Raw genomic sequence first — 27,447 nt, 5'->3', positions numbered from 1 at the left:
AATTTGGTGGGGTGTCGCTCTGGGGTGATGGTGGGGCTTGTGTCTGGGGTGGGGGAAGCCGACTGTTGGTTTGTTGGTGCCAGGTCCATGGTGCCATTTTTTGTAAATGGCTAGTGTGCATCACAGCAACTTCTGCTTTGAGCGTCTTCCCCCTGGTGGTCAGTGCATGTCATAGCAACTGGTCGGATGGTTGGAGGGACACTTCGCATATTAGCCTTTTATAGATATAGATTGTATCTTCCTGATGAATCACTCCCTTTATCATTAAAAAATGTCCTTTGCCTATAGTGACAACTTTGTTTCTTAAAGCCTATTTTGTCTAATATTGTATGGCCACTCAAACTCTCTTTGAATTACTATTTACACAGTATATCTTTTTTTATCCTTTTACTCTCACCTATTTGTGTCTTTAGTAGATTGCAGAGGTGGATCATGGTAGTTTTGGTTTCTTTTTTAATCCAATTTGCCATCTGTGCCTTTTGTTTGAAGTGTTTAATCCATTTACATTTAATGAAACTTCTGATAAGGTAGGATTATGTCTGCCATTTTGCTATGTTTTCTGTTTGCCTTATACCTCCCCTCATTCCTTCATTTCTGCCTTCACTTTTGTTATTTTCTAGTGTAACATTTTAGTTCCTCTTTTTTTTTACTATAATTAAAGTTATTTTCTTAGTGAATAATGTGTATTGATGTGGATCTCTTTGAGTCTATCCTACTTGAAGCTTGTTGAATTTCTCACATGCATTTTGATGTTTTTCACCAAAGTGAAAAGTTTTCGGCCACTACTTTTTCTACTGTTTTCTTCCCCTTTCTTTTCTAGGACCCATGATATGAATATGTTGGTATACATGCGTGTCTCTGGACAGATCTCTGGAGCGCTGTTCATTTTCCTTCTTCTTTTTTTCGTTCTGCAGCCTGAATAATCTCCACTGACCTCATATTCACTGATTCCTTCTTTTTCCAGCTCAAACCTGCTTTTGAACACCTGTAATGAATTTTTCATTTGTATGGTTGTACTTTCCAATGCCATTCTTGTCTCATTTAGTTCTGTAAGTCCAATACCTGGGCTTCCTCGGGGACATTTCTATTGACTGCCTTTTACCTCTATGGGCCAGACTTTCTTTTTTCTTTGCATATCCCATAGTTTGTGTTGAAAATTGGAAGATTTTAAGGATATAATGGGCCAACTTTGGAAACCAGATACTCCCCCCACTACAGAGTTTATTGTTGTAGTTCTTTATTTAGTGACTCTCCTGAGCTAATTCTGTAAAACCTGTATTCTTTGTTATGCGTGGCCACCGAAGTCTCTGCTGTTACCTTAGTGGTCAATTGATCGCATAGAGAGTTCCTGAATGTCTGGAACAAGTAAGTCTCCTAGACTTTGCCCAGGGAGTGTGTGTGTGTGTGTGTGTGTGTGTGTGTGTGTGTGTGTGATGCCTTCATGCTCAGAAAGGAGGTTACAGCTCTGCCTTAATAATCATTTCTTGCTTGTGAAGTGAGAGAGAGGTGAAAGCTGAGGGAATTCAGGTCTCCCCTGGGCACACACACAGCCCTACACATGTGTGGCCTTCTATGTTCATTTTTAAAAATTTTATCTTTATTGTTGAAAGTATTACAATGTCCCCTCTCCCCCCGCCCTGGAATGGCTAATTCCCCCCCCCCCCCATTGCCCAAGCCTTCACCACAATGTCTGTGTCTATTGTGGCCTTCTATACTCTTAGAACTATGTTGAAAGTTTTCAAAACCTATGTGCATCTCAATTATGAGGGACAATCTTTTGGGTTATGTATTAAACGACATGCTGGGTTAAGCCAACGATGGCCACACCTGGTTTAATTTGTATGGCCTTTGAGCTAAGAATGCTTTATATATTTCCTAAGAGTCGGGGAAAAGGCAAAGAAGAAAATGCATCAGAGACCCTGCGTGGCTTGCAGAGCCTGAATACTTACTATCTGGCACTTTACAGAAAGGCTGCCTGACAGAGTCATGGACTCAGACAACTGATGGCACCCCAAACAGTCAACTCCAACAACGAGATGACAGAACCACAGGGAACAAGGACACTTGAAATGTTATTACTTCACTTTAATGCTCCAGGCATTTTAAACATTCATAACATCACCTTATTTCAGAAGTCATTTCCTCTTAGGTACAGAGTCCGTGTATCACTGAATTTTCTTCACGGCTCCCCCATGCTGTGGGGCCACTCAGGGACCTTGTCGTCTCCGGTAGAGCCCCGCCCCCGCCCCCCACATGCACCGCAGCCTGACAACCTCAACAGTTAAACACGCTGTAGCTTCACTCCCCTGTGGGTGCTGCGGATCCTGTACCTTCCCAGCACTGCCGCTCACTCCAAGCCCGTGAGAAACATCCAAGGCGCGGGGGAACAGCGTGTCCGCGGCAAGTGTGCCCGCACCTGCTCCACTGTACCACACAGACACCGAGGCACTTGAATGTTCTGGGTAAAACTGAGCTCTAAACATCACATGAGTTACTTGTAAGAAAGGGGCTTTTCTCTCAATAATTAATGGCCTTAATGCCTATTCAGCAGATTTATAGATTCCTGTCTGTTTACATTCGCTGCCAAGTCTTCACAGACTGTTTCAGTAGATGAAGGCATGTTTGACAAGAAGCAAAGAGAGAACGGCTTAGACGGCACTTGTCGCGTGAACACACACGTCAACACCTGGTCATTCTGAAAGAGAGGCCTGTTCTTCCAAAAGGAACCTTTAAAAGCCCTGGGCCCTACGGGATTCCTCTCAGGTGATAAGAATGTGTTTTCCCTTCCTTCTCCAGCAGCGTGGTGCGCACTGCTGCCCGAGGTTCTGAGTCAGTCGCCGGGGTGGGGAGGGGGGCACAGTGTGGTCCCAGCACACAGCCAGCACTAGGAGTCTTGGTACGGAAGGCTCCTGAGTCCTCCTAATCTCACCTGTCCTCACTAAAGCCTGTGAGGTAGTCCCAGGTCTGGCAACAATCTCTTCTGTGAGACAAGAAACTAAGGCACAGAGAGGTCACAGCTCATCCAACACTGAGCAGCCAATGGCGGGGCCAAGACTGGAGTCGACATCACCCATGAATAGCGCCCCCCTCCCCAGCAACTGGTGACGTGGACACGGACACGCACAGGAAGACTGACTGGGCAGCGAGGCAGGACCACCTGTGCCAGGACAGCGTGGAGGGGATGCGACGGTTCCGAGCCAACCACCCCCTAATCAGAAGTAAAGATAAGTAGACATGTATTTGAAAACACGCGAGGAATGAGGTATCATTTTCTTTTTAGAGCCTCACTTCCCTCATACATGTGCTCCTGAATCAGGTTTCTGAGAAAATCCATCGAGAGTCACAGACTTCCTAACATCTGCATTCTTAGCTCCGGCGCTGTAGCTGCTGGAAAGCTCTCAAATATTCCTGTAACTTAGGTCCAAAAGGTCATTACACATCCGTGTTCCCGTGGGACAGCCCCACAAATCTTCCACACTTTCCCCGTTACCAGCTCGCAGAAGCCAGCACCCCACACTCTCTAAGTGGGTGCACCTGGCCACGCTCTAAGTCCCCAACCCCAACCCAGCAGCCACGTCGGGCCTCCAGGAGCGACTTTAACCACTGACAGTTTCACTGTGCTCTGCATGCAAACTTCACGATCTGTCCTCTGAGCGAGCAACCACGGCATTATAGTTCCAATTCCCCATGCAAGCCCACCCAGCCGGGTCTTTCTCCTCTCCCCCACAACATCACACCTTCACATCCTCTGCCCACATGTAAGCTCCCACATCTCATCAAATTTTAGGAACAGTTGCTTTTTCTTCTCTTTTTAACAATGTCTTTCCAACCTAGCCGGTTTGGCTCAGTGGATAGAGCATCGGCCTGCGAACTGAAGGGACCCGGGTTTGATTCTGTTCAAGGGCACATGCCTGGATTGTGGCCTCGATCCCCAGTCGGGGATGTGCAGGAGGCAGCCAATCAACGATTCTCTCTCATCATTGATGTTTCTCTCTCTCCCTCTCCCTTCCTCTCTGAAATAAGAAGTATTTTCACAAAGTCTTCCTGACTGCAGAACTGCTTTCTTTGTGTGCAAGGAGGACGAGTAACGGAGTACACATACACACGAAGGCAGCACACACCACGTTCCGAGTGGCAGGGGCCTTGCCCATGGGTCTGCTGGGATCCTGGCGCTCTAAGAAGGGCCCCTTCACTCGGCTCAGCGAACACACGTGGCATCTTGTTCTTCCCACTGCTGGTAACGTGGCCTCCTGAAAAGCCTGCAGAATGCTCCCCGATCCAGCCAGGGCAAACCACACCACCCCTAACAGGACACAACTGTTGACCTACAGGACGCTGTGTGAAGCTCTAAAACCTCATCTTTCTCATTTTGAGAGACGCTCCCATTCAGGCAGACAGACACTCACTGACAGCCTCTCCCTGAGGCAGAGCCTCCTCGCTGGAACACCACCCCCTCCAGCTCCCACAGCAGGTGCTGGGAGAGAAGAAGGAGATGGTGGGAGCTCCCTGTGTCAGGGGCAGGGCCACCTGGGGGAGGGGAATTCTACCTTCTCCTGACCCCCAGGAACTTTGCAAAAGTGCATGAATTCTGGTTCAAGCCAAGATAACAGACCCATCATATTTCAAGGACACCCAACGATGAAGCAAAGCAAGGCATTGTCTTTTTTCCCTCATGCTTTTTGATGCTTGCAGGCTTGTGGCAAACTTGCTGCTCGGTTTCTAAAACATGCAGAGAGCAGACTGACAGCAGCGTGTGCTATATTGGTGCCCAGCCCACACCCACCCCGACCGGAGACTGACCCAGCGCCTTCAGGAACGGGATGAGGACAACGCCCTGCCCTTCCAGGCAGCGCACAGCAGGGAACCGAGGGCCCGGTCCAGAGTCTCCCAGGCAGAGTGTCAGGGGGGAAGAGCAGGGACACAGGGCGGCTTCCCAAATGCTCTAGCATCAGTCCCCGCGGGACAGAAGTTGCAGCTGGGCACCGAGCTAAGGCACGAGGGCTGCAGCAGACGGAGCGCACGCACAGGTCCAGTGGCCCCGGGAGGAGAGGCGCTGCTTTCAAGGACGGCCTTAGCATAGAAATCTGCTGCTTTCAAGGACGACAACCGAATCCCCGTGCTTTCCCCTTAGAAGAACGTCTTGCTCTCCCCTCAGGGAAATTCGTTGCAGTTTTCAAGTCTGGGTAGCAGTGCAGAGAGCTCCACCCGAACCCCTTGTGGGCACCTTTGCTCTCGCACTCCCTCCTCCATCACAGCCTTGCGAGCTGCCTCTTTCTCACTGTGGCTTCGCGTGGAGCCACGGGGCGTCTCTCCTGGAGCAGGACCCCACGCGTCTCCGGTCACAGCCTGATGAACGCGGCCGGCTGGCTCTGCTGCTGCTCGGCGTCGGGGGGCGGGAAGACGCTGGATATGGCTATGTCCACGATGCCCTGGCACAGTTCTGCATAGAGCTTCCTGAAACATGTTCAAAAGTATGTTACTGAGGAAGTTCACCAACGTGCAAGCGAGAAACCAAAGTTTTTCTCACCAGGATCTGCCCTGGAAATTCCACCCCCTGACCACATTGATACAGCTGGCCTCCGCCGTCCACACAAACACGGCGGGAGGCGCCGTGGGAAGATGACGCGTCTGGAAGGCCTCGCAGGTGCACGGACAGAGAATCCCACGCTGACGTGAGCCGCAGGGAAGACGGCAATTCCAGCAGAGTGGACGGGCCCTCCTGCTGCCTGTGCGGGGGACACGGAGGGCAGGCCTCCCCACGCAGAGCACCCACTCCTTGCGGTTGAGGGGACGTTAGGAAAGACTCCCCATGAGTGTCAGCTGAGCTGAGGCCAGGGGAATGAGTGAGGTCAGAGGATGGGGACAGGGTAGAAAAGAGGATGGAGGAGGGCAAAGACAGGGACAAAGACAATGGAGGAGGGAGGGAGTAGAGGGAGAGAGAGAGTGAGCTGGGTGGGGAGGAGAGGGCAGCGCAATGAAAGGAGAAGCAGGGAGAAGCGAGAGTCAGGGGTGCGGGGAGGTGGATCAGTGCAGGTTGATGCTGCAGACAAGGCACTGGCCCGGCCACATCGGCCCAGAGGCCACGTCCGGGCTCTGGACTTAATCCAGACAACGGAAGCACCAAAGCAGAAAAGCTGAGGAGGAAAACTTCAGAATAGCGATGAGGCCCTCCACCCCTGCCTACTCCCTAGGATGTCTGCCCGCTTCATGGGGCCGCTCATGGGCTGAGACTATCCCTCAGGACTGGCTCTAACGCGGAGTAAAACCAGAAATGTGTGGCCCCGAGAGAAACTCACTTCTGATTATGCTCCGGGCCACGCGGCCTAGGAAAACAGAGGCCTTCATTGTCCTGCTTCCCGATTTCCACCAGGAGAAATCCTCACCATCCGGTTCTCCCCTCCCAAGGCAATGCCGTCCCTGCCGCCACCCTCCCCGTCGCAGGACCTTCTCCCCGCACCCCATTCCTTCTCACTGCCCTGAGGTTCTATGTCGCAAACCACGCAGCCGCCCGCCTCTGAGGAACAGTGACAGGAGGCGTGTGAGGCCTGATGGTTGTTACTAAAATGGGGGCTTGGCCCATCCCCTGCCCCTGGCCTCTCAGGGTCCCCGGGTCCCTCGTGGCTTCCAGGCCGCCTTACTGTAAGCCCCACCCCCAGTCCAGAAGGCCTCCCCTCTCAGAGTCATGCACCTAAACCACAGAACCTATTGACTGTCGATTGCGGACGTGTAACAATATGATTCCCACAGTAATCACTCGGGCAGCGTCTGCCCGTCTCTCTCCTGCAGCGGACCGCCCTGAGCACACTCATCTCTGCAGGACTTCCCGCTGACCCTCTGGAAGATCTGTTTCTTCAGGATGTGGACACGGAGGAGAAGATGACCGTGGATCTCGGAAAGACAGAGCCTTTAAGGATCGAGTCCCACCGACTCTCCCTCACATGTGCGGCGTCCCCTCCGTCATTCCTCACGGCACTACATGATGCCACCTGCAGCCGCTTCCCCCAAAGGAATGGGAGCTCCCCTACCCACCCAGGGCAGGGTCCGCCCACTGCGCTCCACCCAGAGCCTGGCAATGAGCAAGGCTCCGCTGGTGCCTGGTGCGTGCCCCTTTCTGAAAGCGCTCCCTCCTCCTGGGCACACGCCACACTTCAGTCCCAGCTCCACTGCATCTCCGTGGTTCTCTGACCACTTGCTGCCCGAGGAGCCCGACCTTCTTGGTCGTCACCATCTCCGCTCCAGGACCCTGCCCGCTCACCTCCTCCCGCAGTCTCTAGCCGTGTTTGAAGCTCTCCCAGCAGCGGCCGCCCGCCCGAGCAGTCGAACCGCTCCACACACATGGGGAAATCCTCACCGTCCGGTTCTCCCCTCCCAAGGCCATGGCGTCCCTGCAAAGCCCCTGCCAGCAGCGTCCCCGGGTCCTCCTGTCCTGCCGCTTCCTCCCTGACAGCGGCCCAGGGCCACGGAGCGCACGGCCTTGCTGAGACAGGCCTCCCAGCCTCCACCTGCTACAGCCCGCGGTGTGAGGCTTACTGAGCACAAGCAGGGGCGCCGTTGACCTCGATGAGCCAGACCTTCAGCTCCTCGTCCACCATGAAGTCGAAGCCAAACAGCTGGAAGCTCTGGTAAGGGAGGTGCCGGGTGCTGATGGCGGGCTCCACGCTCAGGAGGCAGCTCCTGCGGGCGGGGGGAGAGCTGTCTGAGAGGGGGCGAGGGCGAAGGGGCCGGAGATGGGCCAGAGGACTGCCCATGAAAGGGGCTGCCATAAATAGGCTTTGGCGTCCTCTCTCCTTTAAAGTTGTCGCCGACAGATTATTCAAGACAATGCTACTTACCCAGCAACTTGTGAGAAGACCTGTGACCACGCATGTCTTTACAAACACAGCCTGCTTTCCCAGCTCCGAGCTGTCACCCGGCCCCGGAAAGGTGGGTCCCTCCCACAGGACGGCGGCTGCCACCTTTTTTTTTTAATAATAAATAAAACACTTTCATGTACTTTTTCCATAGAAAAGAAGTGGACCAATGGTCAGCCAGTGAGGGGAGAATTGGCACAAAGACTACTGGCCTCGTTCATTTCTTTTGCTTGTTCCAGTCCTGTTGCCAAACTGTTACTCATTAAAAGATTGAAGAGCTACATATATTGAAACTACATAAATGTTGAAACAGAATAGTTACTAGCATCAACTACTGTTTTCCAAAATTGGAAAAACAGAAAAATGGAATATGCACTAAAAACAAACATTTGAAAAAAAATATAAAGGTTGAAAGTGAATCTCAGAAACGTAGTGAATAAGTAAGTGAGGTCAGAGGTCAGGCTGCCGAGGCCAGAATTTTGGTCAATGTTTTAAGCTCTTGGAGCCAAGCTTTGGTTTCTATAAAGTAGGAGGTAAAATAATACCTACTCCTGGTGCTGAGGTGGGCCAACGAGGTAATTACATAAGGAGCTTACGAATAATAAGCCATCCCAGAATACATAGGCCTTTTCTGCTTTATGAAGATCTTCTCTGATTTTCCCCTAACTGAAAGTGGGGGCCAATCCCTATCTATAATAATCTATAATAATAAAAGCATAATATGCTAATTAGACCAGACAGCCGAACGACCTTCCAGATGTCCTTCCAGACGACCTTCCAGATGAAGCCGGGGCTGCGAGGGCCGAGCCCTTTGCAGAATTTCGTGCATTGGGCCTCCAGTCTTAGTGATAAAACATGTTATGATGACTCTGAGATGACCACAGATAGCTGTCCTTATACTCAACCGTACAGTTAGAAGGGCAACTATGCAGGCTTTGACCATGAATATTCCAAGATTCAAGAAGCACTATGAATGTGTACAAAGAAAACTATACACTATACACATCTCATAGTAAAATTTATAAAATAAACAAAAGTTAACCTTAAAAACAGAGTAAAAAATCATTAAAAGCAATACTAAGATTTCAACTGACATCTCAGCAGAAAAAAATGGAAGCCAGAGATAATGGTGCCACCTTCAGAGTGCTAAAGAAATAGTAACTTCTGACCTAGAAATCTGTTTCCAGAGCAAATGTCCTTTAAAAATGAAGACAAAATAAATATGCTAATGAAAATGAGTCTAAAATACACGGAGCATTAATGACCATCCGTGTACCCACACCTGTACTTTCAGGCCTCCTCCGTGGGTGGGTCCCTCCTGCTTTTTCTCCAGAGAAAATCACTATTTTTGAATTTTTTGCTTCTTTCTTTATTTTTACCACATATGTACCTTCTTCTAAATAATGTGTTTACTAAACTTTGCTTGTTTTTCAGTTTATATGAATAGAATCAATCTGTATGCATCTTGTATACAGCTATTATTTTTTTATTTTTGTGATTGACATTATGTTTGTGTAATTCCAGTGAAAACACCCTTCAGGAATAAGAGAAATAAAGACTTTTTCAGATGATGGAAAATTAAGAGGACTTATCACCAGCAGAACGGCTCTAAAAGAAATGACAATGTCTGAAGGGAAATGATACCAGAGAGAAATCTGGAACCTCGGGACTAAAGGAAAAGAGAAAAAGAAAAGCAAATATATGGGTAAATAAAAATGTTTTTTCTTATTTTATACTTAAATGTGTTTTTTATAGACATTATCCAGTTTGGCCTTATATTTTTTAAAAACCAAACTTGACTATCTACATAACAAAATGTATATAATGGTTGATACCAAAAATTATAACATTATGTGGTAGAGATTTCAATGTATGTGGATGTAATACACATGGCAACTATAACACAGAGAGGGAGAGTCAAGTGAAGTATAATGTTATGTCTGGATTTTATGTGAAGTGGTGAATTATTAATTCTAAGAAGACTGAAACATGAGATACATATACTTTTTAATCCCTAGAATCACCACTAAAATATAGACAGACAGATAGAGCCAAATATTCAACAGGAAAATTAAAATAGAACTCTGAAAATATTCAAATAATTATAAAGAGATCAGGAAATGGAGACATGAAAGCAAATAAAAACAAAGAAAGAGGGAACGAATCGACCAAATAATAAAATGGTAGACATAAATCCAACCAAGCCAATCATTACATTAAATTTAAACGGTGTAAACACACCAATAAAAAGACAGAGATTATTATATTGGATTCAAAACAAAACAAAACACATAAAAACCCCAACTCTACGTTGTCTACCAGAGTCCAGTTGAATAGAATAGAAGTAAAAGAATAGAAAGAAAATACCACTAATCAAAAGAAAGCTGGAGTGACTGTATTAATAAAAAAACCAACTTTAAAATAAGAAATATTACAGAAATAATGACAGATACTACACAATAATAAAGTAATCAATTTTCCCAAAAGAGACAACAATTCTCAATGTATATGCACCTCATAATAGATCTTCAACTCATAACTATTTAAAACAAAAACTGGTAAAACTAAAAAGAGACATAGAAAAATCCAAACACTTGGAGACTTTGATTTTTTCTCTCTCAACAATAAACAGTGGGACAAGAAAACGGCAAGGATATAAAAGACGTGAACAGCACCAGCAGCCACCTTCACCGAAGTCGCATTAATAGAACAAGCCTAAGCGGAGCGAGTAAATGTTATTCTTAGTGCACACGGAACATTCACAAAGATGGAGCATATTCTAGGACACGAAACTAACACATTTTAAAGACACAAAACCATACAAACTTTATTCTCCGATGACAATGGGATTATAGTAGAAATCAGTAACAGAATGATATCTGGAAAAATCCCCTAATATTTGGAAAGTAAGCCAAAGTTTCTAATAACACGTGAGTCAAATATGAAGTCACAAGAGAAACTAGAAATTATTTTAATAAAATGAAAAAAACACACAGCATAGCAACATCTGAGGTATGGCTAATGAGTACTTCAAGGGAAACTGATAGCATTAAATGCTTATATTTTAATTTTTATTATTCTTAATAAAGCATATCTTTATTGATTTCAGAGAGGAAAGGAGATAGAAAGATCAATGATGAGAGAGAATCATTAATTGGCTTTCTCCTGCATGCCAACTACTGGGGATCAAGCATGCCACCTGGGCATGTGCCCTTGACTAGAATTGAACCTGAGACCCTTCTGTCCACAGGCCGACGCTCAATCCACTGAGCGGATATAACTAAAAAGATACCAGCTAGGGCAAATGCTTATATTTTTAAAAAATTAAGTCTCTCAAATCAATGATCTAACCTTTCACAAAGAAACTAGAAAAAAAAATTAAATACCCCCCAAAAGCAGAAGGAAATAATAAACAGCACAAATCAAAGAAAACAAAACCAAAAACAATAGAGATGCTCAGTCAAGCAAAAAACTGACTTTTTGAGAAGATTAATAAAACTGATAAGCCTTTAGCCAATCCAATGAATCCAAGAAATAGAGAGAGAAGATATAAACTACCAATATAAGGAATGAAAGCAGTGACATCATTAGAGATCCCACAAATATGAAAAGAATAATAAAGAAATATTACCAAAGATGGCGGCATAGGTAAACACCAGAAATTGCTGCCTCTCACAACCACTTCAAAAATACAACTAAAGGACAAAAAGGACATCATCCAGAACCACAGGAAGGCTGGCTGAGTGGAAATTCTACAACTAGAAGGAAAGAGAAAAGCACACTGAGACTCAGAGGAGGTGCGGAAGTAAAGTGCAGAGGTACAGAGGCACACGTGGAAAGGGCTGGCAACTGAGGACACAGTTGTCTTTTTCAATTGGGAGGGAGTCTCAAGCTCCCGACTGCTCTGAACTCCAGTTCCGGGTGAGTCTCTGGAGACCCAGACTCATACGGGAGAAACTGGACTGTCTGGCATCGGTCAGAACTCAAGGGCGGCTTTCTCTCAGAGGTGCTTGCAGCGATTACCGGGACACTGAGAAGCGGGGCCTCTTCGGGCAGGACTGAGAGCAGCCATAGCTGCTTGCTCCATCCTGTTGATCCCCTGAGACCCCGCCCCACACAAGCTGTGTGCAGAGGCTTTTGCATATGAATGACCTGGCCCTCTGAGATCTAAAATTACCTAACAAACTGCAGCTGGGTCAGAGAAACCCAAAACATCCAAAAGAAGGCCCAAGGCCCCACAGCAGCTTGCACTGCTTCACAGCTGGGCTCCTGCTGGGAAGACTCAGGCAGAGGGTAAGTTAGCACCTCCTTAGAGATCCAAGAGCCAGTGTACCCAGTGGTCAGAGTGGGACCATCCAGATTACAACTCCTCAGATCCATAAGGGACACACTCAGGGGACAGACTCAGTGAGCACCAAAGCCCCACTGAAGCAAGTCTTGCCCCAGAAGGGTGTCTCCAGCACAGAAGTTCTCCCACTGCAGACACAGCTGAGCCTCACAGCCAATTGGCCTGGAGGTCAATTCCTCCCAGTGATACCTACAACAATCAAGGCTTAACTACAACAAGACTGTGCACAAAGTCCACAAAGGGGTGAACCAAGAGTGTCCACCTCAGGTAACTGGGGAGGCTGAGCCACTGGGCCCTATAGGACACCTAGCACAGAAAGCCACTCTATCAACACAGGGAAGCATAAAAAATGCAGAGACAAAGAAACAGGTCACAAATGACAGAAATGGAGGAAAGCAAACTACTGGATATAGAGTTCAAAACCACACTTTTAAGGTTTTTCAAGAATTTTCTAGAAACCACCAATAAACTTAGTGAGACCCTCAAGAAATCCAGCAAGACCCTCGAGGTTATGAAAAAGGACCAACTAGAAATTAAGCATACACTGACTGAAATGAAGAATATTATACAGAGTTCCAACAGCAGACTAGAGGATTGCAAGTATCAAGTCAAAGATTTCAAATATGAAGAAGCAAAAAACACCCAACCGGAAAAACAAAAAGAAAAAAGAATCCAAAAATATGAAGATAGTGTAAGGAGCCTCTGGGACAACTTCAAGCGTACCAACATCCAAATTATAGGGGTGCCAGAAGAAGAGAGAGAGCAAGATATTGAAAACCTATTTGAAGAAATAATGACAGAAAACTTCCCCTACCTGGTGAAAGAAATAGACTTACAGGTCCAGGAAACGCAGAGAACCCCAAACAAAAGGAATCCAAAGAGGACCACACCAAGACACATCATAATTAAAATGCCAAGAGCAAAAGACAAAGAGAGAATCCTAAAAGCAGCAAGAGAAAGAAACCCAGTTACCTACAAGGGAATACCCATACGACTGTCAGCTGATTTCTCAACAGAAACTTTGCAGGCCAGAAGGGAGTGGCAAGAAATATTCAAAGTGATGAATACCAAGAACCTACAACCAAGATTACTTTACCCAGCAAAGCTATCATTCAGAATTGAAGGTCAGATAAAGAGCTTCACAGATAAGAAAAAGCTAAAGGAGTTCATCACCACCAAACCAGTATTATATGAAATGCTGAAAGGTATCCTTTAAGAAGAGGAAGAGGAAGAAAAAGGTAAAGATACAAATTATGAACAACAAATACACATCTATCAACAAGTGAATCTAAGAATCAAGTGAATAAATAATCTGATGAACAGAATAAACTGGTGATTATAATAGAATCAGGGGCATAGAAAGGGAGTGGACTGACTATTCTCGGGGGGGAAAGGGGTGTGGGGGGTGCAGGAAAAGACTGGACAAAAATCGTGCACCTATGGATGAGGACAGTGGGCGGGGGGTGGGGGTTAAGGGCAGAGGGTGGGGTGGGAACCGGGTGGAGGGGAGCGATGGGGGGAAAAAAGAGGAACAACTGTAATAATCTGAACAATAAAGATTTAATTTTAAAAAAAGAAATATTACCCAAAAATTTTTGTCTTTAAATTAGGCAACTTAAATGGAATAATTCCTTGAAAGGCACAAACTCCCAAAGCTTCTCCAAGACACACATAACTAAAAAGATACAATTATGTTACCTTATGATATGTTTGATTTGTACTAAGATAGCATTCTCCAGGGTAATGTTCAAAGCACTGCTCAGGTACTGATTGAACTCTTCAAAGAACATTTCATTCCCTTCTTCATACTTCCCATAGTTCTTTGAATATTCCTTTTGAATGCAGTGATTGGTCAAGTGGCAGGTTTTGTCTTGAAAATTATCAACATGATACGGTTCTGACGCAGTCCGCAGCACGCCCTCTCGATAGAGGTAGATATTGTACTGGTGATCCACCAAGACCCAGCTTCTGCAAGTCAACGAAAACAGTTACTCACGTCCTCCAAAGTTCCTTCACATCAGGCGTCTCTATCATCCCCTGGTTTTCTTGGCGGGAAGTAGAGGAAGAAGGTAGGTTCTAAATTATGCAGGCAGGCCACAACAAGTAGCTGAGACAGTGGGCTAGCACTGTAATGATCAAACCAAACATGTCACCATCAATGACAAGGGGACTCAGAGCCATTCAAGAGCCAGCGTTTTGAAGAGATCTGATGGGCTTGCTTCAAAGGTTAATCTACGAAACCTCCATTTGCATGTTTGGTCATTTTAAATAATTTTAAGAGGAAGATTGTTCATCCTAAAGCTGACCTGACATAAAGGCAGCTGAGACCAAGTCCTTTCTGAAGAGCCAACAGTCAGGCCACAAGCAGGCTGGGCTGAGGGTCATGCAGGTGTAGAAAGCCCCTCACCTCTTCTTGCCAGGCTCTTTGCTCAGAAAATAAAGTCCACAAACCTGAGATGTGTTCATGAAATCCTCAAAAAGTAGGACATAAATAAGGTCAGGACATATTATTTGTCCGGGTCACATGATCTGTTGTGTCTGAATTACATGTTCCGTGTACCTCTCTCCCATTGTAAGGCCCATTTATGTATGCATGTATGTATGCATGTATGTATGTATGTATTATTTTTTAATCCTCACCTGGGGACATGTTTATTGATTTTAGAGAGAGGAAGGGAGAGAGAGAAAAAGAGAAACATCAATGTGAGAGGGAAACATCAATTGGTACCCCAACCAGGGACGGAACCTGCAACCTAGGCATGTGCCCTGACCGGGAATTGAACCCTCAGCCTTTCAGTGTAAGGGAGGACGCTCCAACCAACTGAGCCATATACCAGGTGCAAGGTTCATATGTTTATGCCCTTCCCTTTGGATCCACAAGTCATTTTCATTAAAAAAAAAAAAAAAAAGTAAGCGAACAAACAAAAAACCCCCATAATCTTAGTAACATATTTTTAGAAAGAAAAATATTGAAGGAAAAATAGAGAATTAGATACAGAAGCTCAGTTCCATTCGGCTGTGCTCAGCGTTGGTAACGTATTAAACACAGCCAAACACTTCCTCACGTTGCACCTCACCCTCCTCGCCACACATCACTGCATGGACGCATTACCTAATGTCGAACTTGCGATGCCCCGGCTCCAGCAGCAGAGGGCGCTCGAGGTATTTCTGGATCACGTGCACCTGGCCCTGGTTGTCTATGAAATCCAGAAGTTCGGCTGCGTCCGAGGAGATGAGGATGCCTTCACCTGACCAGTAAAATTAAAACGAAAATTAGTGCAGTCCGTCCCAAGAGGAACCGCTCCCTGCAAGGCCCGGGAGGAAACACTGACAGCAGTAAAACACAGACAGGAGGCTCTGGTCGGCCTACTCACTCTCCTTTTTCCACCCTTCCCTGGTCCACTCTCTCACACTCTCCCCTCCGCCCACCAAAGCACCAGGGTCATTCAATTTTTCCTCCATATAGGGTTGTAAACACTGTCTTGGCCAGCTGCGACCATGAAGTTTCATTTCTAAAGACACTGTAAAGGTCTAGGCGCCCTAAATAAACGCCGTTCTCCTATGGATCACGGCCTGCTGTGATAAAGGCGCTGTATTGCCTGTGACCACGTCTAACGCCCTATCTTATGGAAACACCAGGAAGGTTAGGGCATAGATACAAAAATGCAAGTGGATCCCCTGCAGTTTGGTAACAGAAAAATACTGGACACATTCAAAGTGTCCATCAACATTACATAAATGACACAATATCCTTTTTAACAGCTTCCCTGCTATAATTTACCTGCCATAAAACCCACCCTTTTATAGAGTACAATTCAATGGTTTTTAGTATATTCCAGTAATTATCATTACAACCTTATTTTAGAACATTGTCATCACCTCCTGAAAACTCTACATCCATCAGCAGTCCTCCATTCCTTCCTCACCCCAGCCCCTGATAAACACTAACCTACTATAGATTTGCCTGTTCTAGATGCTTCATATAAATGGAATCATCCAGTATGGAGCCTTTTTTTGTGTCTGGCTTTTTAAAATTGAGCATCATGTTTTATTTTTTAATATATATTTTATTGATTTCAGAGAGGAAGGGAGAGGAAAAGGGAGACAGAAACATCAACAATGAGAGAGAATCATTGATCGGCTGCCTCCTGCATGCCCCCCCCCCCCCATTGGAGATTGAGCCCACAACCCAGGCAGAGCATCATGTTTTTAAGGTTCATCCATGTTGTAGCATGTGGCAGTGTTTCATTCCTCTCTATGACAGAATAACATTCCATTGTATGGATACATCACATTTTGCTCATTCATTCACCAATCGATGGATATCTGAGTTGTTTCTACTGTTGTTTGGCCCTTACGAATAATGCTGCTAGGAAAATCTGCAAAGAAGTTTTGTGTGGACATATATTTTCAATTCTCTGGGGAATATACCTAGGAGTGGAATAATATAGTAATTTTATGTTTAACTTTTTAGAAACTACCAAACTGCTTTTCAAAATTGATGTACCATTTTACATTCCCCCAATATATGAGAGTTCCAATTTTTTCACATTTTTACCAACACTTGCTGTCATCTGTCTTCATAATTATAGCCAGTTTAGTGGGTGTGAAGTGGTACCTCATTGTGGTTTGATTTGCATTTACTTAATGCTTAATAATGTCGAGCATGTTTTCATGTACTTACTCTTATCTGTATGTCTTCTTTGGAGAAATTTCTATTTAGATTCTTTGCTCACTTCTTAATTGGGTTATTTGTCTTTTTATTATTGCGTTATATGAGTTCTTTATACATTCTGGATGCAGACACCTCATAAGAGACATGATTTGCAAGTATCTTTGTCCATTCTAAACAGTTTCATTATTGCATGGACCCCTCAATTTTCTCTTCTAGAACCACAACTGCTTCCCTCCCCATAGCACCCTCCAGACAACCACTAATCTGGTCTCCATTTCTATAGCTTTGTCATTCCAGAAATGTTATATAAATAGAATTATACACTATGCGACCTCTGGGAATCGGTGTTGCTTTTTTCACACAGCATAATTCCCTGCAGATTCAACCAAGTTGCTGATTTCAGCAATAGATCATTCCCTTCTATTGCCGAGCAGTATCCTGTGGGGTCGATTCACCAGAGTTTGCTTAATCCTTCACCTGTTGAAGGAATCTGAGTTGCTTCCAGTTGGGGCTATTATGAATAAAGCTTCTGTGAACCATCACATACAGGGTTTACATGGCCATGTTTTCTTTTCTCTGGGACAAATGCCCAAGAGTGTGCAAGTGGGTCTGGAGCTCACAGGAAAGGACCTAGCTGCAGAGTACCTGTATGGAGATGGGCATGCAGAAGTCTCTAGCATGTAGATTAACATTTAAGACTATGTAACTAACTGTGCTATCTACCCTCAGGGTTCAGATGAGAAGAGTCACTCATCCAAATACATTGTGAATGTCTAGCGTACGACTGCACAGAGCCCTGGGAACCTAAGGGACGGCAATGCCAACTCACCTTTGGCACCGGAGGATGACTTTGCAATCCAAACATTGCCCTCTCCGTCTTCCTTCTTTTTGTTATAAGAAGCCAGGAAGAATTCCCTTTCGTCCGTCCTGGAGCTAGGGATCGGTGGGTGGATTCCGTTCTGCGCAGGAGCAGCCGTGGTCTTGAGGTTAGTGGGGTAGATCACATACGACTCGGGGAACCATGGGCAGGACTCGGCCAGCTCTGGGCTCGTCTTGATGAGCCTGGCAGACGACAGAGGGTCAGTCATCGGTCACTCTCTTCAGAAAAGCCAGTGCTACCTCCAGAGCTCGTCAAGGAGGCAGCGTGTAACCAGGGCCTGGGAGCTGGTCTCCTTGTCCCAGTCTTTGCTCTTCCCTCCCTGGACCGATCTGTAATGCCCTACAGATTGCACACAGCTATCCATGCAAACTTAAAGGCATGTGTCAGCTGGGTCAAAAAGGGACCCAATGTCCAGAACCTCAGCTCTTTTTAAAATGTATCTACAGCCCTAGCTGGTTTGGCTCAATGAGTAGAGCATTGGCCTGCGGACTGAAGGGTCCCGGGTTCAATTCCGGTCAAGGGCACATGCTGGGGTTGTGGGCTCGATCCTCAGCGGGGGGCATGCAGGAGGCAACCAATCAATGATTCTCTCTCATCATTGATGTTTCTATCTCTCTCCCCTCTCCCTCCCTCTCTGAAATATATATATCTTTTCATAGTAAAACCCTAATATGTAAACCAATATAGTAAAACCCTAATATGCAAATCAACTGAACGGCAGAACAACCAGCAGAACGACCAGGCACTATGACGTGTACTGACCACCAGGGGGCAGACGCTCAATGCAGGAGCTGCGCCCTGGTGGTCAGTGTGCTCCCACAGGGGAGCACCACTCAGCCAGAAGCCAGGCTCACAGCTGGTGAGCGCAGCAGCGGTGGCGGGAGCCTCTCCTGCCTCTGCTGCAGGTGGGCAGTAAGGAGCAAGGGGTCCTGGACTGCGAGAGCCCCGGACTAAAAGAAGGATGTCTGACTGCTGGCTTAGGCAGGGGGAATCAGGCCTAAGCCGGCAGGAGGACATCCCCCAAGGGGTCCCAGATTGCGAGAGGGCACAGGCCAGGCTGAGGGACCACCCCCCACCCTGGTGCACAAATTTCATACACCAGGCCTCTAGAGTGTGTGTGTGTGTGTGTGTGTGTGTGTGTGTGTGTGTGTGTATCATCTCCAAGGAAACTTAACTTGAAATAATCCTGAGCCAACACATTCCTGGCTTCAAGACAGACTAAAGGAGGAATCTTTCTAAAGGGACACTGGACGCCAGTGGTCATAACTAAATGTACCTCCTGCCCCCAAATTACATGACACAACAGAAGATAAAGTCAGGCTCTGGGCGAGGCACTTAATAAACAGCGGGGCTTGCGAAGGGCTTCCCACCACATCTACTCTCCAGTCGGTCCCTTGAGGGGGAGGCACCAGCATCCCAGTTCATAGATCAGACACTGGGCCACACAAAAGTGAGTACATTTCCCATCATCACTCAGGTCGTAAGACACAGGCACAATGCAAGTCCCTAATTCCCAAGTCCTAACTCTGCCTGGCCCTCCCTCCCCAGGGTCAGAGCCAGCCAAGAGCCAATCACGGGCCTTCCCTAAGCTGGGCTCATCCTCTGCAGAACTGCGAAAATTAAGCTTCTGTTAAATTCACCCGCAAAACCCAGTCTGTGCGCAAATGGCAGAAATAATGAAAGAAAATTTAAAACTGAGATTTAAAATAAAGTTATTTTAAAGTTGAAGACAACAGGATTTGAGTTACTTAAACTTAAAGGGACAAATGCATTTCTAACTCACTGAAAGTTCAACTCTCTCTGCACTGTCCAATAGGGTGGCCACTAGCCACATGTGGCTTCTGAACCCTAGAAATGTGGCCAGGGTGACACATTTCAAGTGCTCAGAGGAACCGAATTTTACATTTAGCTTAGTTTTTAACTTAAAACCTAAAGCCTTGCAAAACATTTGTCCATTAAGCACAACTTCATTGTTTTGGCAGGAGGACATTTCCCTTTAACCACTGCAGGGCCTGACGTGCTGTGTCGCGGCGCGCGCTGCCAGGCGCACTGCTGCATCACCATAAACACACCACTGTTCCACTCGGGGACAATGGGCTGACTCGGTCCATGTGGGCTCTTTCCAGGCGGTAATGAGACACTGCGATGTGTTTATTATGCAGACAGCATGAGTTACAGGGACAGCTAGATAAATCATAATTGGCAACTAAAGTAAAATTTGTCTAGTTAAAAAAATAAATACGGACAATTTTAAAATTTAAAATAAAGGTAAACTTCAGATGCAACAGAACTGAACCGAGACACAGAAGCTAGAACTACAACCAGAACAGTAAGGGCAGGGGGGGGAGGGAGGAGCAGGGAAGAAAGCAGTTGCAGAAGGTATGACACAAATTTTACAACGAATGACAAACAATTGCAATTTGTTGTGGCAGAGTGTACATGAGACATTTTTAGCAAATACATAATGAAGTTGATCTTCCTCTCAACAGTCAAAAAGAATCAATGAAATTAGTGGCTGAAATTCAAATTAAATATTCAACAAAACAATGGAAACAAATGTGTAATAAGATCTGTGCTTGTAGCTTCGGTCAGCTATAAAATGACTTGGATTCTACACAAAAAAAGAAAAGCACTTCAGATAAAAATGTGGTAATAGAAATTATTTTGAGGAAATAAGACTAAAAAACATATTTTACAGAACGTGAACAATTTTTAGTCAAGCCAGTTAAGTAACTGCCTCCAGAGTATAAAACATTTTTAACAATAAAGATTGGTTCAAAACTTGAAAATTAAAAAAAAATTTTTTTAAATAAGTGGTGTGACATAAAAGACTGCCTAATTAACACTTTGGATCTGTTCCCTCAAAGGATTTACAAATATACGAGAAAACACTGTCAAATTGAAGGCTAAAAATATCAAGCTCGCCGTGTGGCTCATTTTTCATCACTTACATCTGTCAAAGGCGAGTTCCACCTACAGGCAAAAAACCCGTGTCTGTCACGACAGGCATGCTCCAGCTGGGTTGAGTTAAAATTTGGATTCACTGGGATTTTAAGACTGATATTTCCCGTATTACTGCATTCTACGGTCTGACACATGTTGGAAACATCTGCACTCAGCTTTCCGAAGCCCACTCCCTGGAATGTATCGTGGATACAACTCCGACCCTGTTTCAGTATGTGCTTGCCATCGCTACCATGACTCGCCAGTAGAGACCTGTCGCACGAAACAGAAGGCGGTGTTTAATGATGCTGTGTTCTTTGCCAAGGATAGTCAGAGGAAAGAGTTCTGCAACATTAAAACACTAAATAAAAGGAATTTCTTGAAATAAAAGGAATGCTTGCTAAATCACTTTTTAAAAAATATATTTTTATTGATTTCAGAGAGGAAGCGGGGAGAGAGAGAGAAACATCAATGGTGAGAGAGAATCATTGATTGGTTGCCTCCTGCACGCCCCTTACTGGGGGTCAAGCCTGTAACCCAGGCATGTGCCCTTGACTGGAATCGAACCCAGGACCCTTCAGTCTGCAGGCCGATGCTCTCTCCACTGAGCCAAACCGACTAGGGGCTAAATAATTATTTTCAATATTTCATTATTTCACCCAATAACCAAAAGATTAAAAATGGCAGTGTGATTCTCACACTGCTATAAACAAGCTAATTTTAAAGTTCAAAAGAAGGGAAAAGAAAACTTTATTTATGATCCAGCCAAATAAGTAATAGTATTTTTGTTGGGACTTTAGAATACAAGTCAAAAATAATGGTTTTACATATTTTTATAACATGACTTCAAATGCAGAAGATTTTTAATTGTAACAGACAGCAAAGTAGCTGCAAAACTAAGGGAAATTTTGAAAAACATTTGGTTGAAGTTAATACATTTAGAGTTCTTTTCAATTTATTCAGTACTCTTTTAATTTGATAGTATACTACTGAGTTAACACAAGAGTTGGTGAATTTATTTAACTTGGACATAGTTTTGAAAATATACATTTGTTTTAAACCCAAGTTAGTTCTTCTAATAAAATGACCCTGTTTTGGCATTGTGCATGCATATTAAAGAAAAATGTTTACTTGGTATCTGATTCAGTTATTGAAAAATTTTTACATAGATGGAGCAAATTGGGTACATAAATCTTTTTTTAAGCATAAATTGTTATGAAATCTAAATACAGAATAAGGGGTTTGCAATAAAAATTTAGTGCCTGAATTAAGATGTGCTGGGAATGTAAAATACACACTAGATTTTGAAGACTCGGTATAAAAACAAAATCTGAAATACATCACTCGTTTTTTTCTATTAATTACATATCAGAATGGAATTTTGGATTCTTTAATTAAATAAAATATATGATTAAGATAAATTGCACCTGTTTCTTTGTACTAGTTTTAACGTGGCTAGGAAATTTGAAGTCACACGTGGCTAGCATTCTATTGGGGTTGGACAGCGCTGGCCCACAGGGTCACCTTCATTGCCTGTAGGAAACCAAGACCAGTTTCTGCAGGAAGTTCTTTGCATTTGTCCCATTTCCTCATAAACCCATTTGGAAAGAAATCATGCCTGGAGGCTTAGTTACATCTCCAGGGGAGAAATGCTCACAAGAGGGAAAGAGAGTCCGAAACCTGAGCCAGAAGAAAAGCCCCTCAGGGCTCTGAGTCTATGGCCTTGGGCCGCGATGAATTTCTGACACTCCCTGTCGTGATGCAGGAAGGTGCCTGCAGTCCAGGGCCCAGGGTAGGATCCTAGTGGAAACCCTCCGGGGGCTGCCCTGTGGCACTGCCCCTGGTCCTCTGGGTACAGGCTGGCATCATCCTGGCTCAGCTGCGACGGCCCTGCACAATCCAGCTGTCCTCTGTGAGCTTCGATCCAAGATGCCTTTTTTTTTTTTAAACTCTCTGAGCCCTTTCAAGCCCTTTCAAAATCATGGGAAAGAGACAAAATGATAAAGGGAAGCATCACCTCCTGGAATGACTACAGTCCCGAGAGAATAAAGGACACTTGTGAAGATGAGAGCAAGCCCAGTCTGCATAAGTCAAATTGTCACAGACTGTGTCGCATGCCACCAGGGGCCAAGAGCAGGTGTGATCACCATCAGTCCCCTTTTACCGATGGGGCGCTGTCCAAGGTCCCAGAGAACAGACACCTACTCACACCTGGTCGTGCGGTCCTGCACTTCTCACTCCCCCTCAGTATAGTTGCTGAATATGCAAATACCCAGAATAGTTTCCTACAGCATCCTCTGTTCTCACTCATAAAAGCAAAATTCTACCTTTATCTTTATAGGAAAAAATTATAGTAGAAAAAATACTAAATAAACATTTTATATTAATTTCTAAAGGGATAATCTGGACAATCGTGTCTCACTTCTAGTTCTAGTTAAAGAATCTTTTGCATCTAATATGTAATAAATGTGTAATCAGAAGACTTCAGCTCTAGCCAGTTTGGCTCAGTGGATAGAGCGTCAGCCTGTGGGCTGAAGGGTTTTTTGGGTTTGATTCCGATCAAAGGCTCATGCCTGGGTTGCAGGCTCGATTCCCAGTAGAGGGCATGCAGGAGGTAGCCGATCAATGATTCTCTCTCATCATTGATGTTTCTCTCTCTCTCTCTCTCCCTCTCCCTTCCTCTCTGAAATCAATAAAAAAATATTTAAAAAAAAAGAAGAAGACTTCAGAAAGCGTGTCTCCCTTAGGAGTAGCCAACAAATCAGGAGGACTCTTCACTGAGAGAAGTGGATACTAAGTCACTGGGGCCAGTGAGTCTAAACAAAAAGGGGGCATATTCCTGTGAAGACTGCACCTTTATTTTTAAAAATATATATTTTTATTTATTTTGAGGCAGGCATTATTCAAAGCTTTTACATACATTAACTCAATCCAGACAACAACCCCAGGCAGTTCCTATTATTGTCCCTAATTTACAGAGAAGGAAACTGAGGCACAGAGCCAAATGCTCCCTATAAATCCCTGTGCCCCACACTTTACACACATCACCTTTATTCATCCTCACAATCGCCTAGGAGGGACATAGTGGGACTTAGAGGGATGAGGACATTTGCCTCAACTAATCAGAGGGAAAGCTGGGATCACAAGATCAGCAGATAATATCGCTTCCTCTACCTTAAGATACTGTTCTTATGACACCTGACAGACCCAACTTCGCCGAGAGGGGCGGTGCAGCAGATGCAGTTACGCCCTCCAGGTGTCCTTCCTAAGGGGACCCTGGCTCCCGTGACAGCAGCTGCCAAGGTCGTGTGCATGCCCCTTCTCCAGGGACAGGCTGTGCCCAGAAATGCCCCACTTCTGCCTACAGCCAATGGCTGACCGATGCTGGAGTACAAAATACATCCCAATCCATCACTTACACCATAAACCCACCCCAGGCTCTGCTTTTGGGAGCCTCACCTCAGAGACAAACAGACAGACAGGCAGACAGACAGGCTCTGTTAAGTGCTAGATGGCAGAATTCTGGGTTGCAATCCAAGTAGCTTAGAGGAAGCTCCAGAACGGGTATGTGTTGGCTTTTTAAATACAAGTATTTTGCCCTTTAAAAATAACCCCACATTTCTTCCTTAAGTGCTTTGTGATGAAAGCGAACAACATTTATGTAAAAAAATCAAGGTTTTAAGGAACACTTACTTCACTAAAGAAGCTTTGCGACACAGTTTGTCCGCCCCCCGGTAGTAATTCACCAACTGCACCAGCCCAGGCTCGTGACCTGTGGAGGAAAGGGAGGCTCAGAGGGGTCCAGGCCCGGGAGGCACCCAGCTCAGGAGAGGGAACAGCTGTGTCATGCCCAGCGTGTTCTCCCTTCCAGGACTGGGGGTTGGACAGGAACGATTCTGCTGCCCGGCACTGGCACTGCCCTGCCTCAGCATCCCACTGGCCCGCTCAGCCTCCCCGTGGGGGAGATTATAATATCACTATCCCAGAGCTGCCTGAGACCACTGCTGCCTGTTTGCCCTTCTATTCCCCCTCTCCCGATCCCCTCCCTGGCTTAACACACAGACTGTAAGTTATCTCCGTACAGAAGGATGGCAGCGGAGTCACACTCCTGACCTCCCAGCCTCTCCCCACAGCCATCAGGGGCGGCAGCAGAATGGACGCTCCTGCCTCCAGTGCACCTGCTTCTTCGGGCTCCTAAGAAAACCACCAGAAGGCGGGGGGGAGGGGGGGCAGTGGGAAGGCCACATCCACAAACTCTAAAGCCTGAGGACTCTCCTCTGTACATCACCCGACAGGGAAACACATTTTCAATAGATCTTATGGCAAGTCCCCTCCTCCCTCAATTAGAGCAGAAAGGATACAAATAAAAACAAAAGCCTTGGTTTAGTTTAAAATCCTAACCAAATGCACTGAATTTCCAGCAACAAAAACAAAAGTAAAACCGAAGAAAGGGAGTCTGAGCTGACGCTGCCAGACGTATGAATAATTGATCTGAGAAGAGTAGACAACTGAATACAGTTTCTGGCGCGGCCTGGCTGTCACCAGCTCCCTGGATCACACCTGGGCTGCCTCCCCTCTCTCCCCGTGGCCCAGGCATCTTGAGCCTTTACCTGATTTTTCCTGGGGGTTTGTGTGGTGCACTTTAAGCAAAAGGAAAATATGCCTACAGGGAAGGCATAAAGCATTTAGGTTGTGGGATGCTGCTTCCCTTTCCACCAACGCCAGACGTTTCCTGCTCACCTGCCGACCTGGTGGGCCTGCTGGGTGGTTTCTGCTCCTTCTCCCTAGACCCGAGCACCACAGCAGGGCCATCGCCCGCTTCAGCCCCGGCAGATCCAGGTGTGCTTTTGACACTAGGATCCCAGCTAAGCCCTGACAGCAGGCACCGCGGACAGGAAGGAAGTGGGGCAGGCAGGGAAGTGGACGGCGCAAAGAGGAAATGAGCATTCCCGACTGTAAGCAGTTTCTTCTCCTTCCAGGGGAGGTTTACCCTGTGCAGGGGCTTCTGGGGGAGACAGCTCATCACCAGGCAAATTCCCCATATCCCAAGATTTCTGGGGGTTAGAACCAACCCTTCCCTGCATCAAAAACTTGTACAGTCATTAAAAAGTGGGGGTGGGGTGAGGGTGGGGGAAATAAAGAAGTGGCTCACGGTCCATTCCAAAGAAAGAAACTTCAGTCCAGGCTGTGCTGCCACGCCCTTCATTCCCGGAGCCACAGGCTGCACAGGGTCCCATGCCCCCGGCAGCCAGCTGGTCCCTGAAGGCCCGATTCAGTCTCTGTCCCTGCCCTCCCCATCCTGACCACACCTATTTCTAGAAACTGCTTCCTCTCATGGACACAAAATATGCTCTGCCTGGTTCCCTCCAAAGCAGAGATGGCTTGTCTTCATTCTCCAGTCTCTGCGTGGGTCTCTGGCCTATGATCTGCTCCCCCCCCAGCCCCCCAGGGGATTTTGGCAGGGAGCATGGCTGCCAGGGCAGCGGCTGCAATTCCTGGTGACAGCGCATGGAGGAGAGGCCGTGAGGCTACACGCAGGTCAGTGGATGGGAGCTGAAGTCCCTGCACAACTTCTGGATGACGTCATCTAAAGAGGAGGGGGGTGGTCCACGCCCCCCGCCCCCTCCGCAGCTGGCAAAGTGCACCTGGTGGTGCCAAGCCAGCTCCCACCCTGTGCATGAAGTAGGGCAGAGGGAGAACCCGGCCGTGTAAAGCCTGCGTGCAACGCCCGCTGTGACCCACACTTGTGAGCACGCGTTCTTTGGTGAAGCTAAAGGACGGGCTGAAATCACACGTCTCGCCCCTCCCTGGCGGCCTTCCGAAGCTCCTGCTTTGGGAGTTCAGGTCTTTCCCAGCCCCCTGGCGGGTCATCTGAGCCCCGGGGAGCAGAATCCTTGGGGTGGTCACCGCGCACAGTGTCCCTCCCACGCCCTCGGGCCGGAGCAATTCCCAGCAGATGTCACCGGCTCCGAGGAGCTCCCGCCCGGCGCTCAGCCCGCATCAGGCGTGGCGATGAGAAGAGGGGCGCGCGGCCCGGGATAGGGGGGCGTCTGGCGGGAGATGGGCGGGGGTCCCACCTGACGAGGGATGTGCGGGACGGGCCACTGTCAGGGGGCCGCGCGGGGACTCTTAGGAAGGATGGTGCAGACCCGTAGGGTCCGCGTCTCCTCTGCCGGGTGAGAGACGGGGGAGATCTGTGGCCTCAACACAAAAGCGCCAGCTCCAGCGGGCCGGCCGGGGCGGGGCGGGGGCGCGGGGGGCGCGGGGAAGCTCACCCAGTCTCCCGAAGGGCAGCCGGTTCCGCTCGCCCAGCATCAGATTGAACCTGGGGTTGTCCCGCCGCAGCCTCTTCCAGTGGCCGGAGGCGACCAGCAGCCGGGAGACCTCGGCGTAGACGCTGCTGTTCTCGTCGCGAACCACGAAGGTGAACATGGCGAGGCCGCCGGCGCAGGGCGCGGGGACCAGCGGCTCCGCGTGGAACCCGCCGCACCGAGCCCAGGCCCGCGTCTCCGCGTCCACGCCCGGCACCAGGGTCCCCGCCCCGCGCGCAGGCCCCGGCGCCGCAGCCTCGCCCGCCCCGCCCCGCCCGGGCGCCGAGACGCACAGCTCCGGCCACGCCCCGGCCCCGCTTCCCCGGGCCGGGCGCACAGGCCCCGGCTCCCGCGTTCCCGCCCAGCGAGCAGGCCCCCGGCCCGGCGCACAGGCCCCCACACTCCGCCGCGCTCCGCCCCGGTGGGTCCCCAGCACCAGA

At 47.1% G+C, this 27,447-nt stretch overlaps 1 protein-coding gene across 1 annotated transcript; it reads right to left on the bottom strand.

Moving 5' to 3' along the window:
• Window positions 1–2,064: 2,064 nt before the first annotated feature.
• Window positions 2,065–27,422, bottom strand: TTL (tubulin tyrosine ligase). Its single transcript, XM_059659183.1, has 7 exons — window positions 26,972–27,422; window positions 24,390–24,468; window positions 17,703–17,935; window positions 15,311–15,446; window positions 13,897–14,166; window positions 7,531–7,674; window positions 2,065–5,454 (listed from the first exon to the last, which is right to left on the bottom strand). Exons 1-7 carry the CDS (start codon window positions 27,126–27,128, stop codon window positions 5,340–5,342), a joined length of 1,134 nt encoding a protein of 377 aa, XP_059515166.1. The 5' UTR covers window positions 27,129–27,422; the 3' UTR covers window positions 2,065–5,339.
• Window positions 27,423–27,447: the final 25 nt, after the last annotated feature.

The sequence above is a fragment of the Myotis daubentonii genome, chromosome 12 (assembly GCF_963259705.1).
Source record: "Myotis daubentonii chromosome 12, mMyoDau2.1, whole genome shotgun sequence".
NCBI classification, from domain to species: domain Eukaryota; kingdom Metazoa; phylum Chordata; class Mammalia; order Chiroptera; family Vespertilionidae; genus Myotis; species Myotis daubentonii.
The sequence above is the reverse complement of the archived record's forward strand: the minus strand, read 5'-3'. Positions and strand labels throughout refer to the sequence as shown.

Excerpts from the sequence above, each read along its gene's own strand:
- TTL (XM_059659183.1), bottom strand. The coding sequence starts at position 27,128 with ATGTTCACCTTCGTGGTTCGCGACGAGAACAGCAGCGTCTACGCCGAG. Across the intron at positions 17,936-24,389 it reads CGCAAAGCTTCTTTAGTGAA|GCTCATCAAGACGAGCCCAG; the intron begins GTAAGTGTTCCT and ends GTCGTCTGCCAG. Across the intron at positions 7,675-13,896 it reads CAAATCAAACATATCATAAG|GAGCTGCCTCCTGAGCGTGG; the intron begins GTAACATAATTG and ends CCCCGCCCGCAG.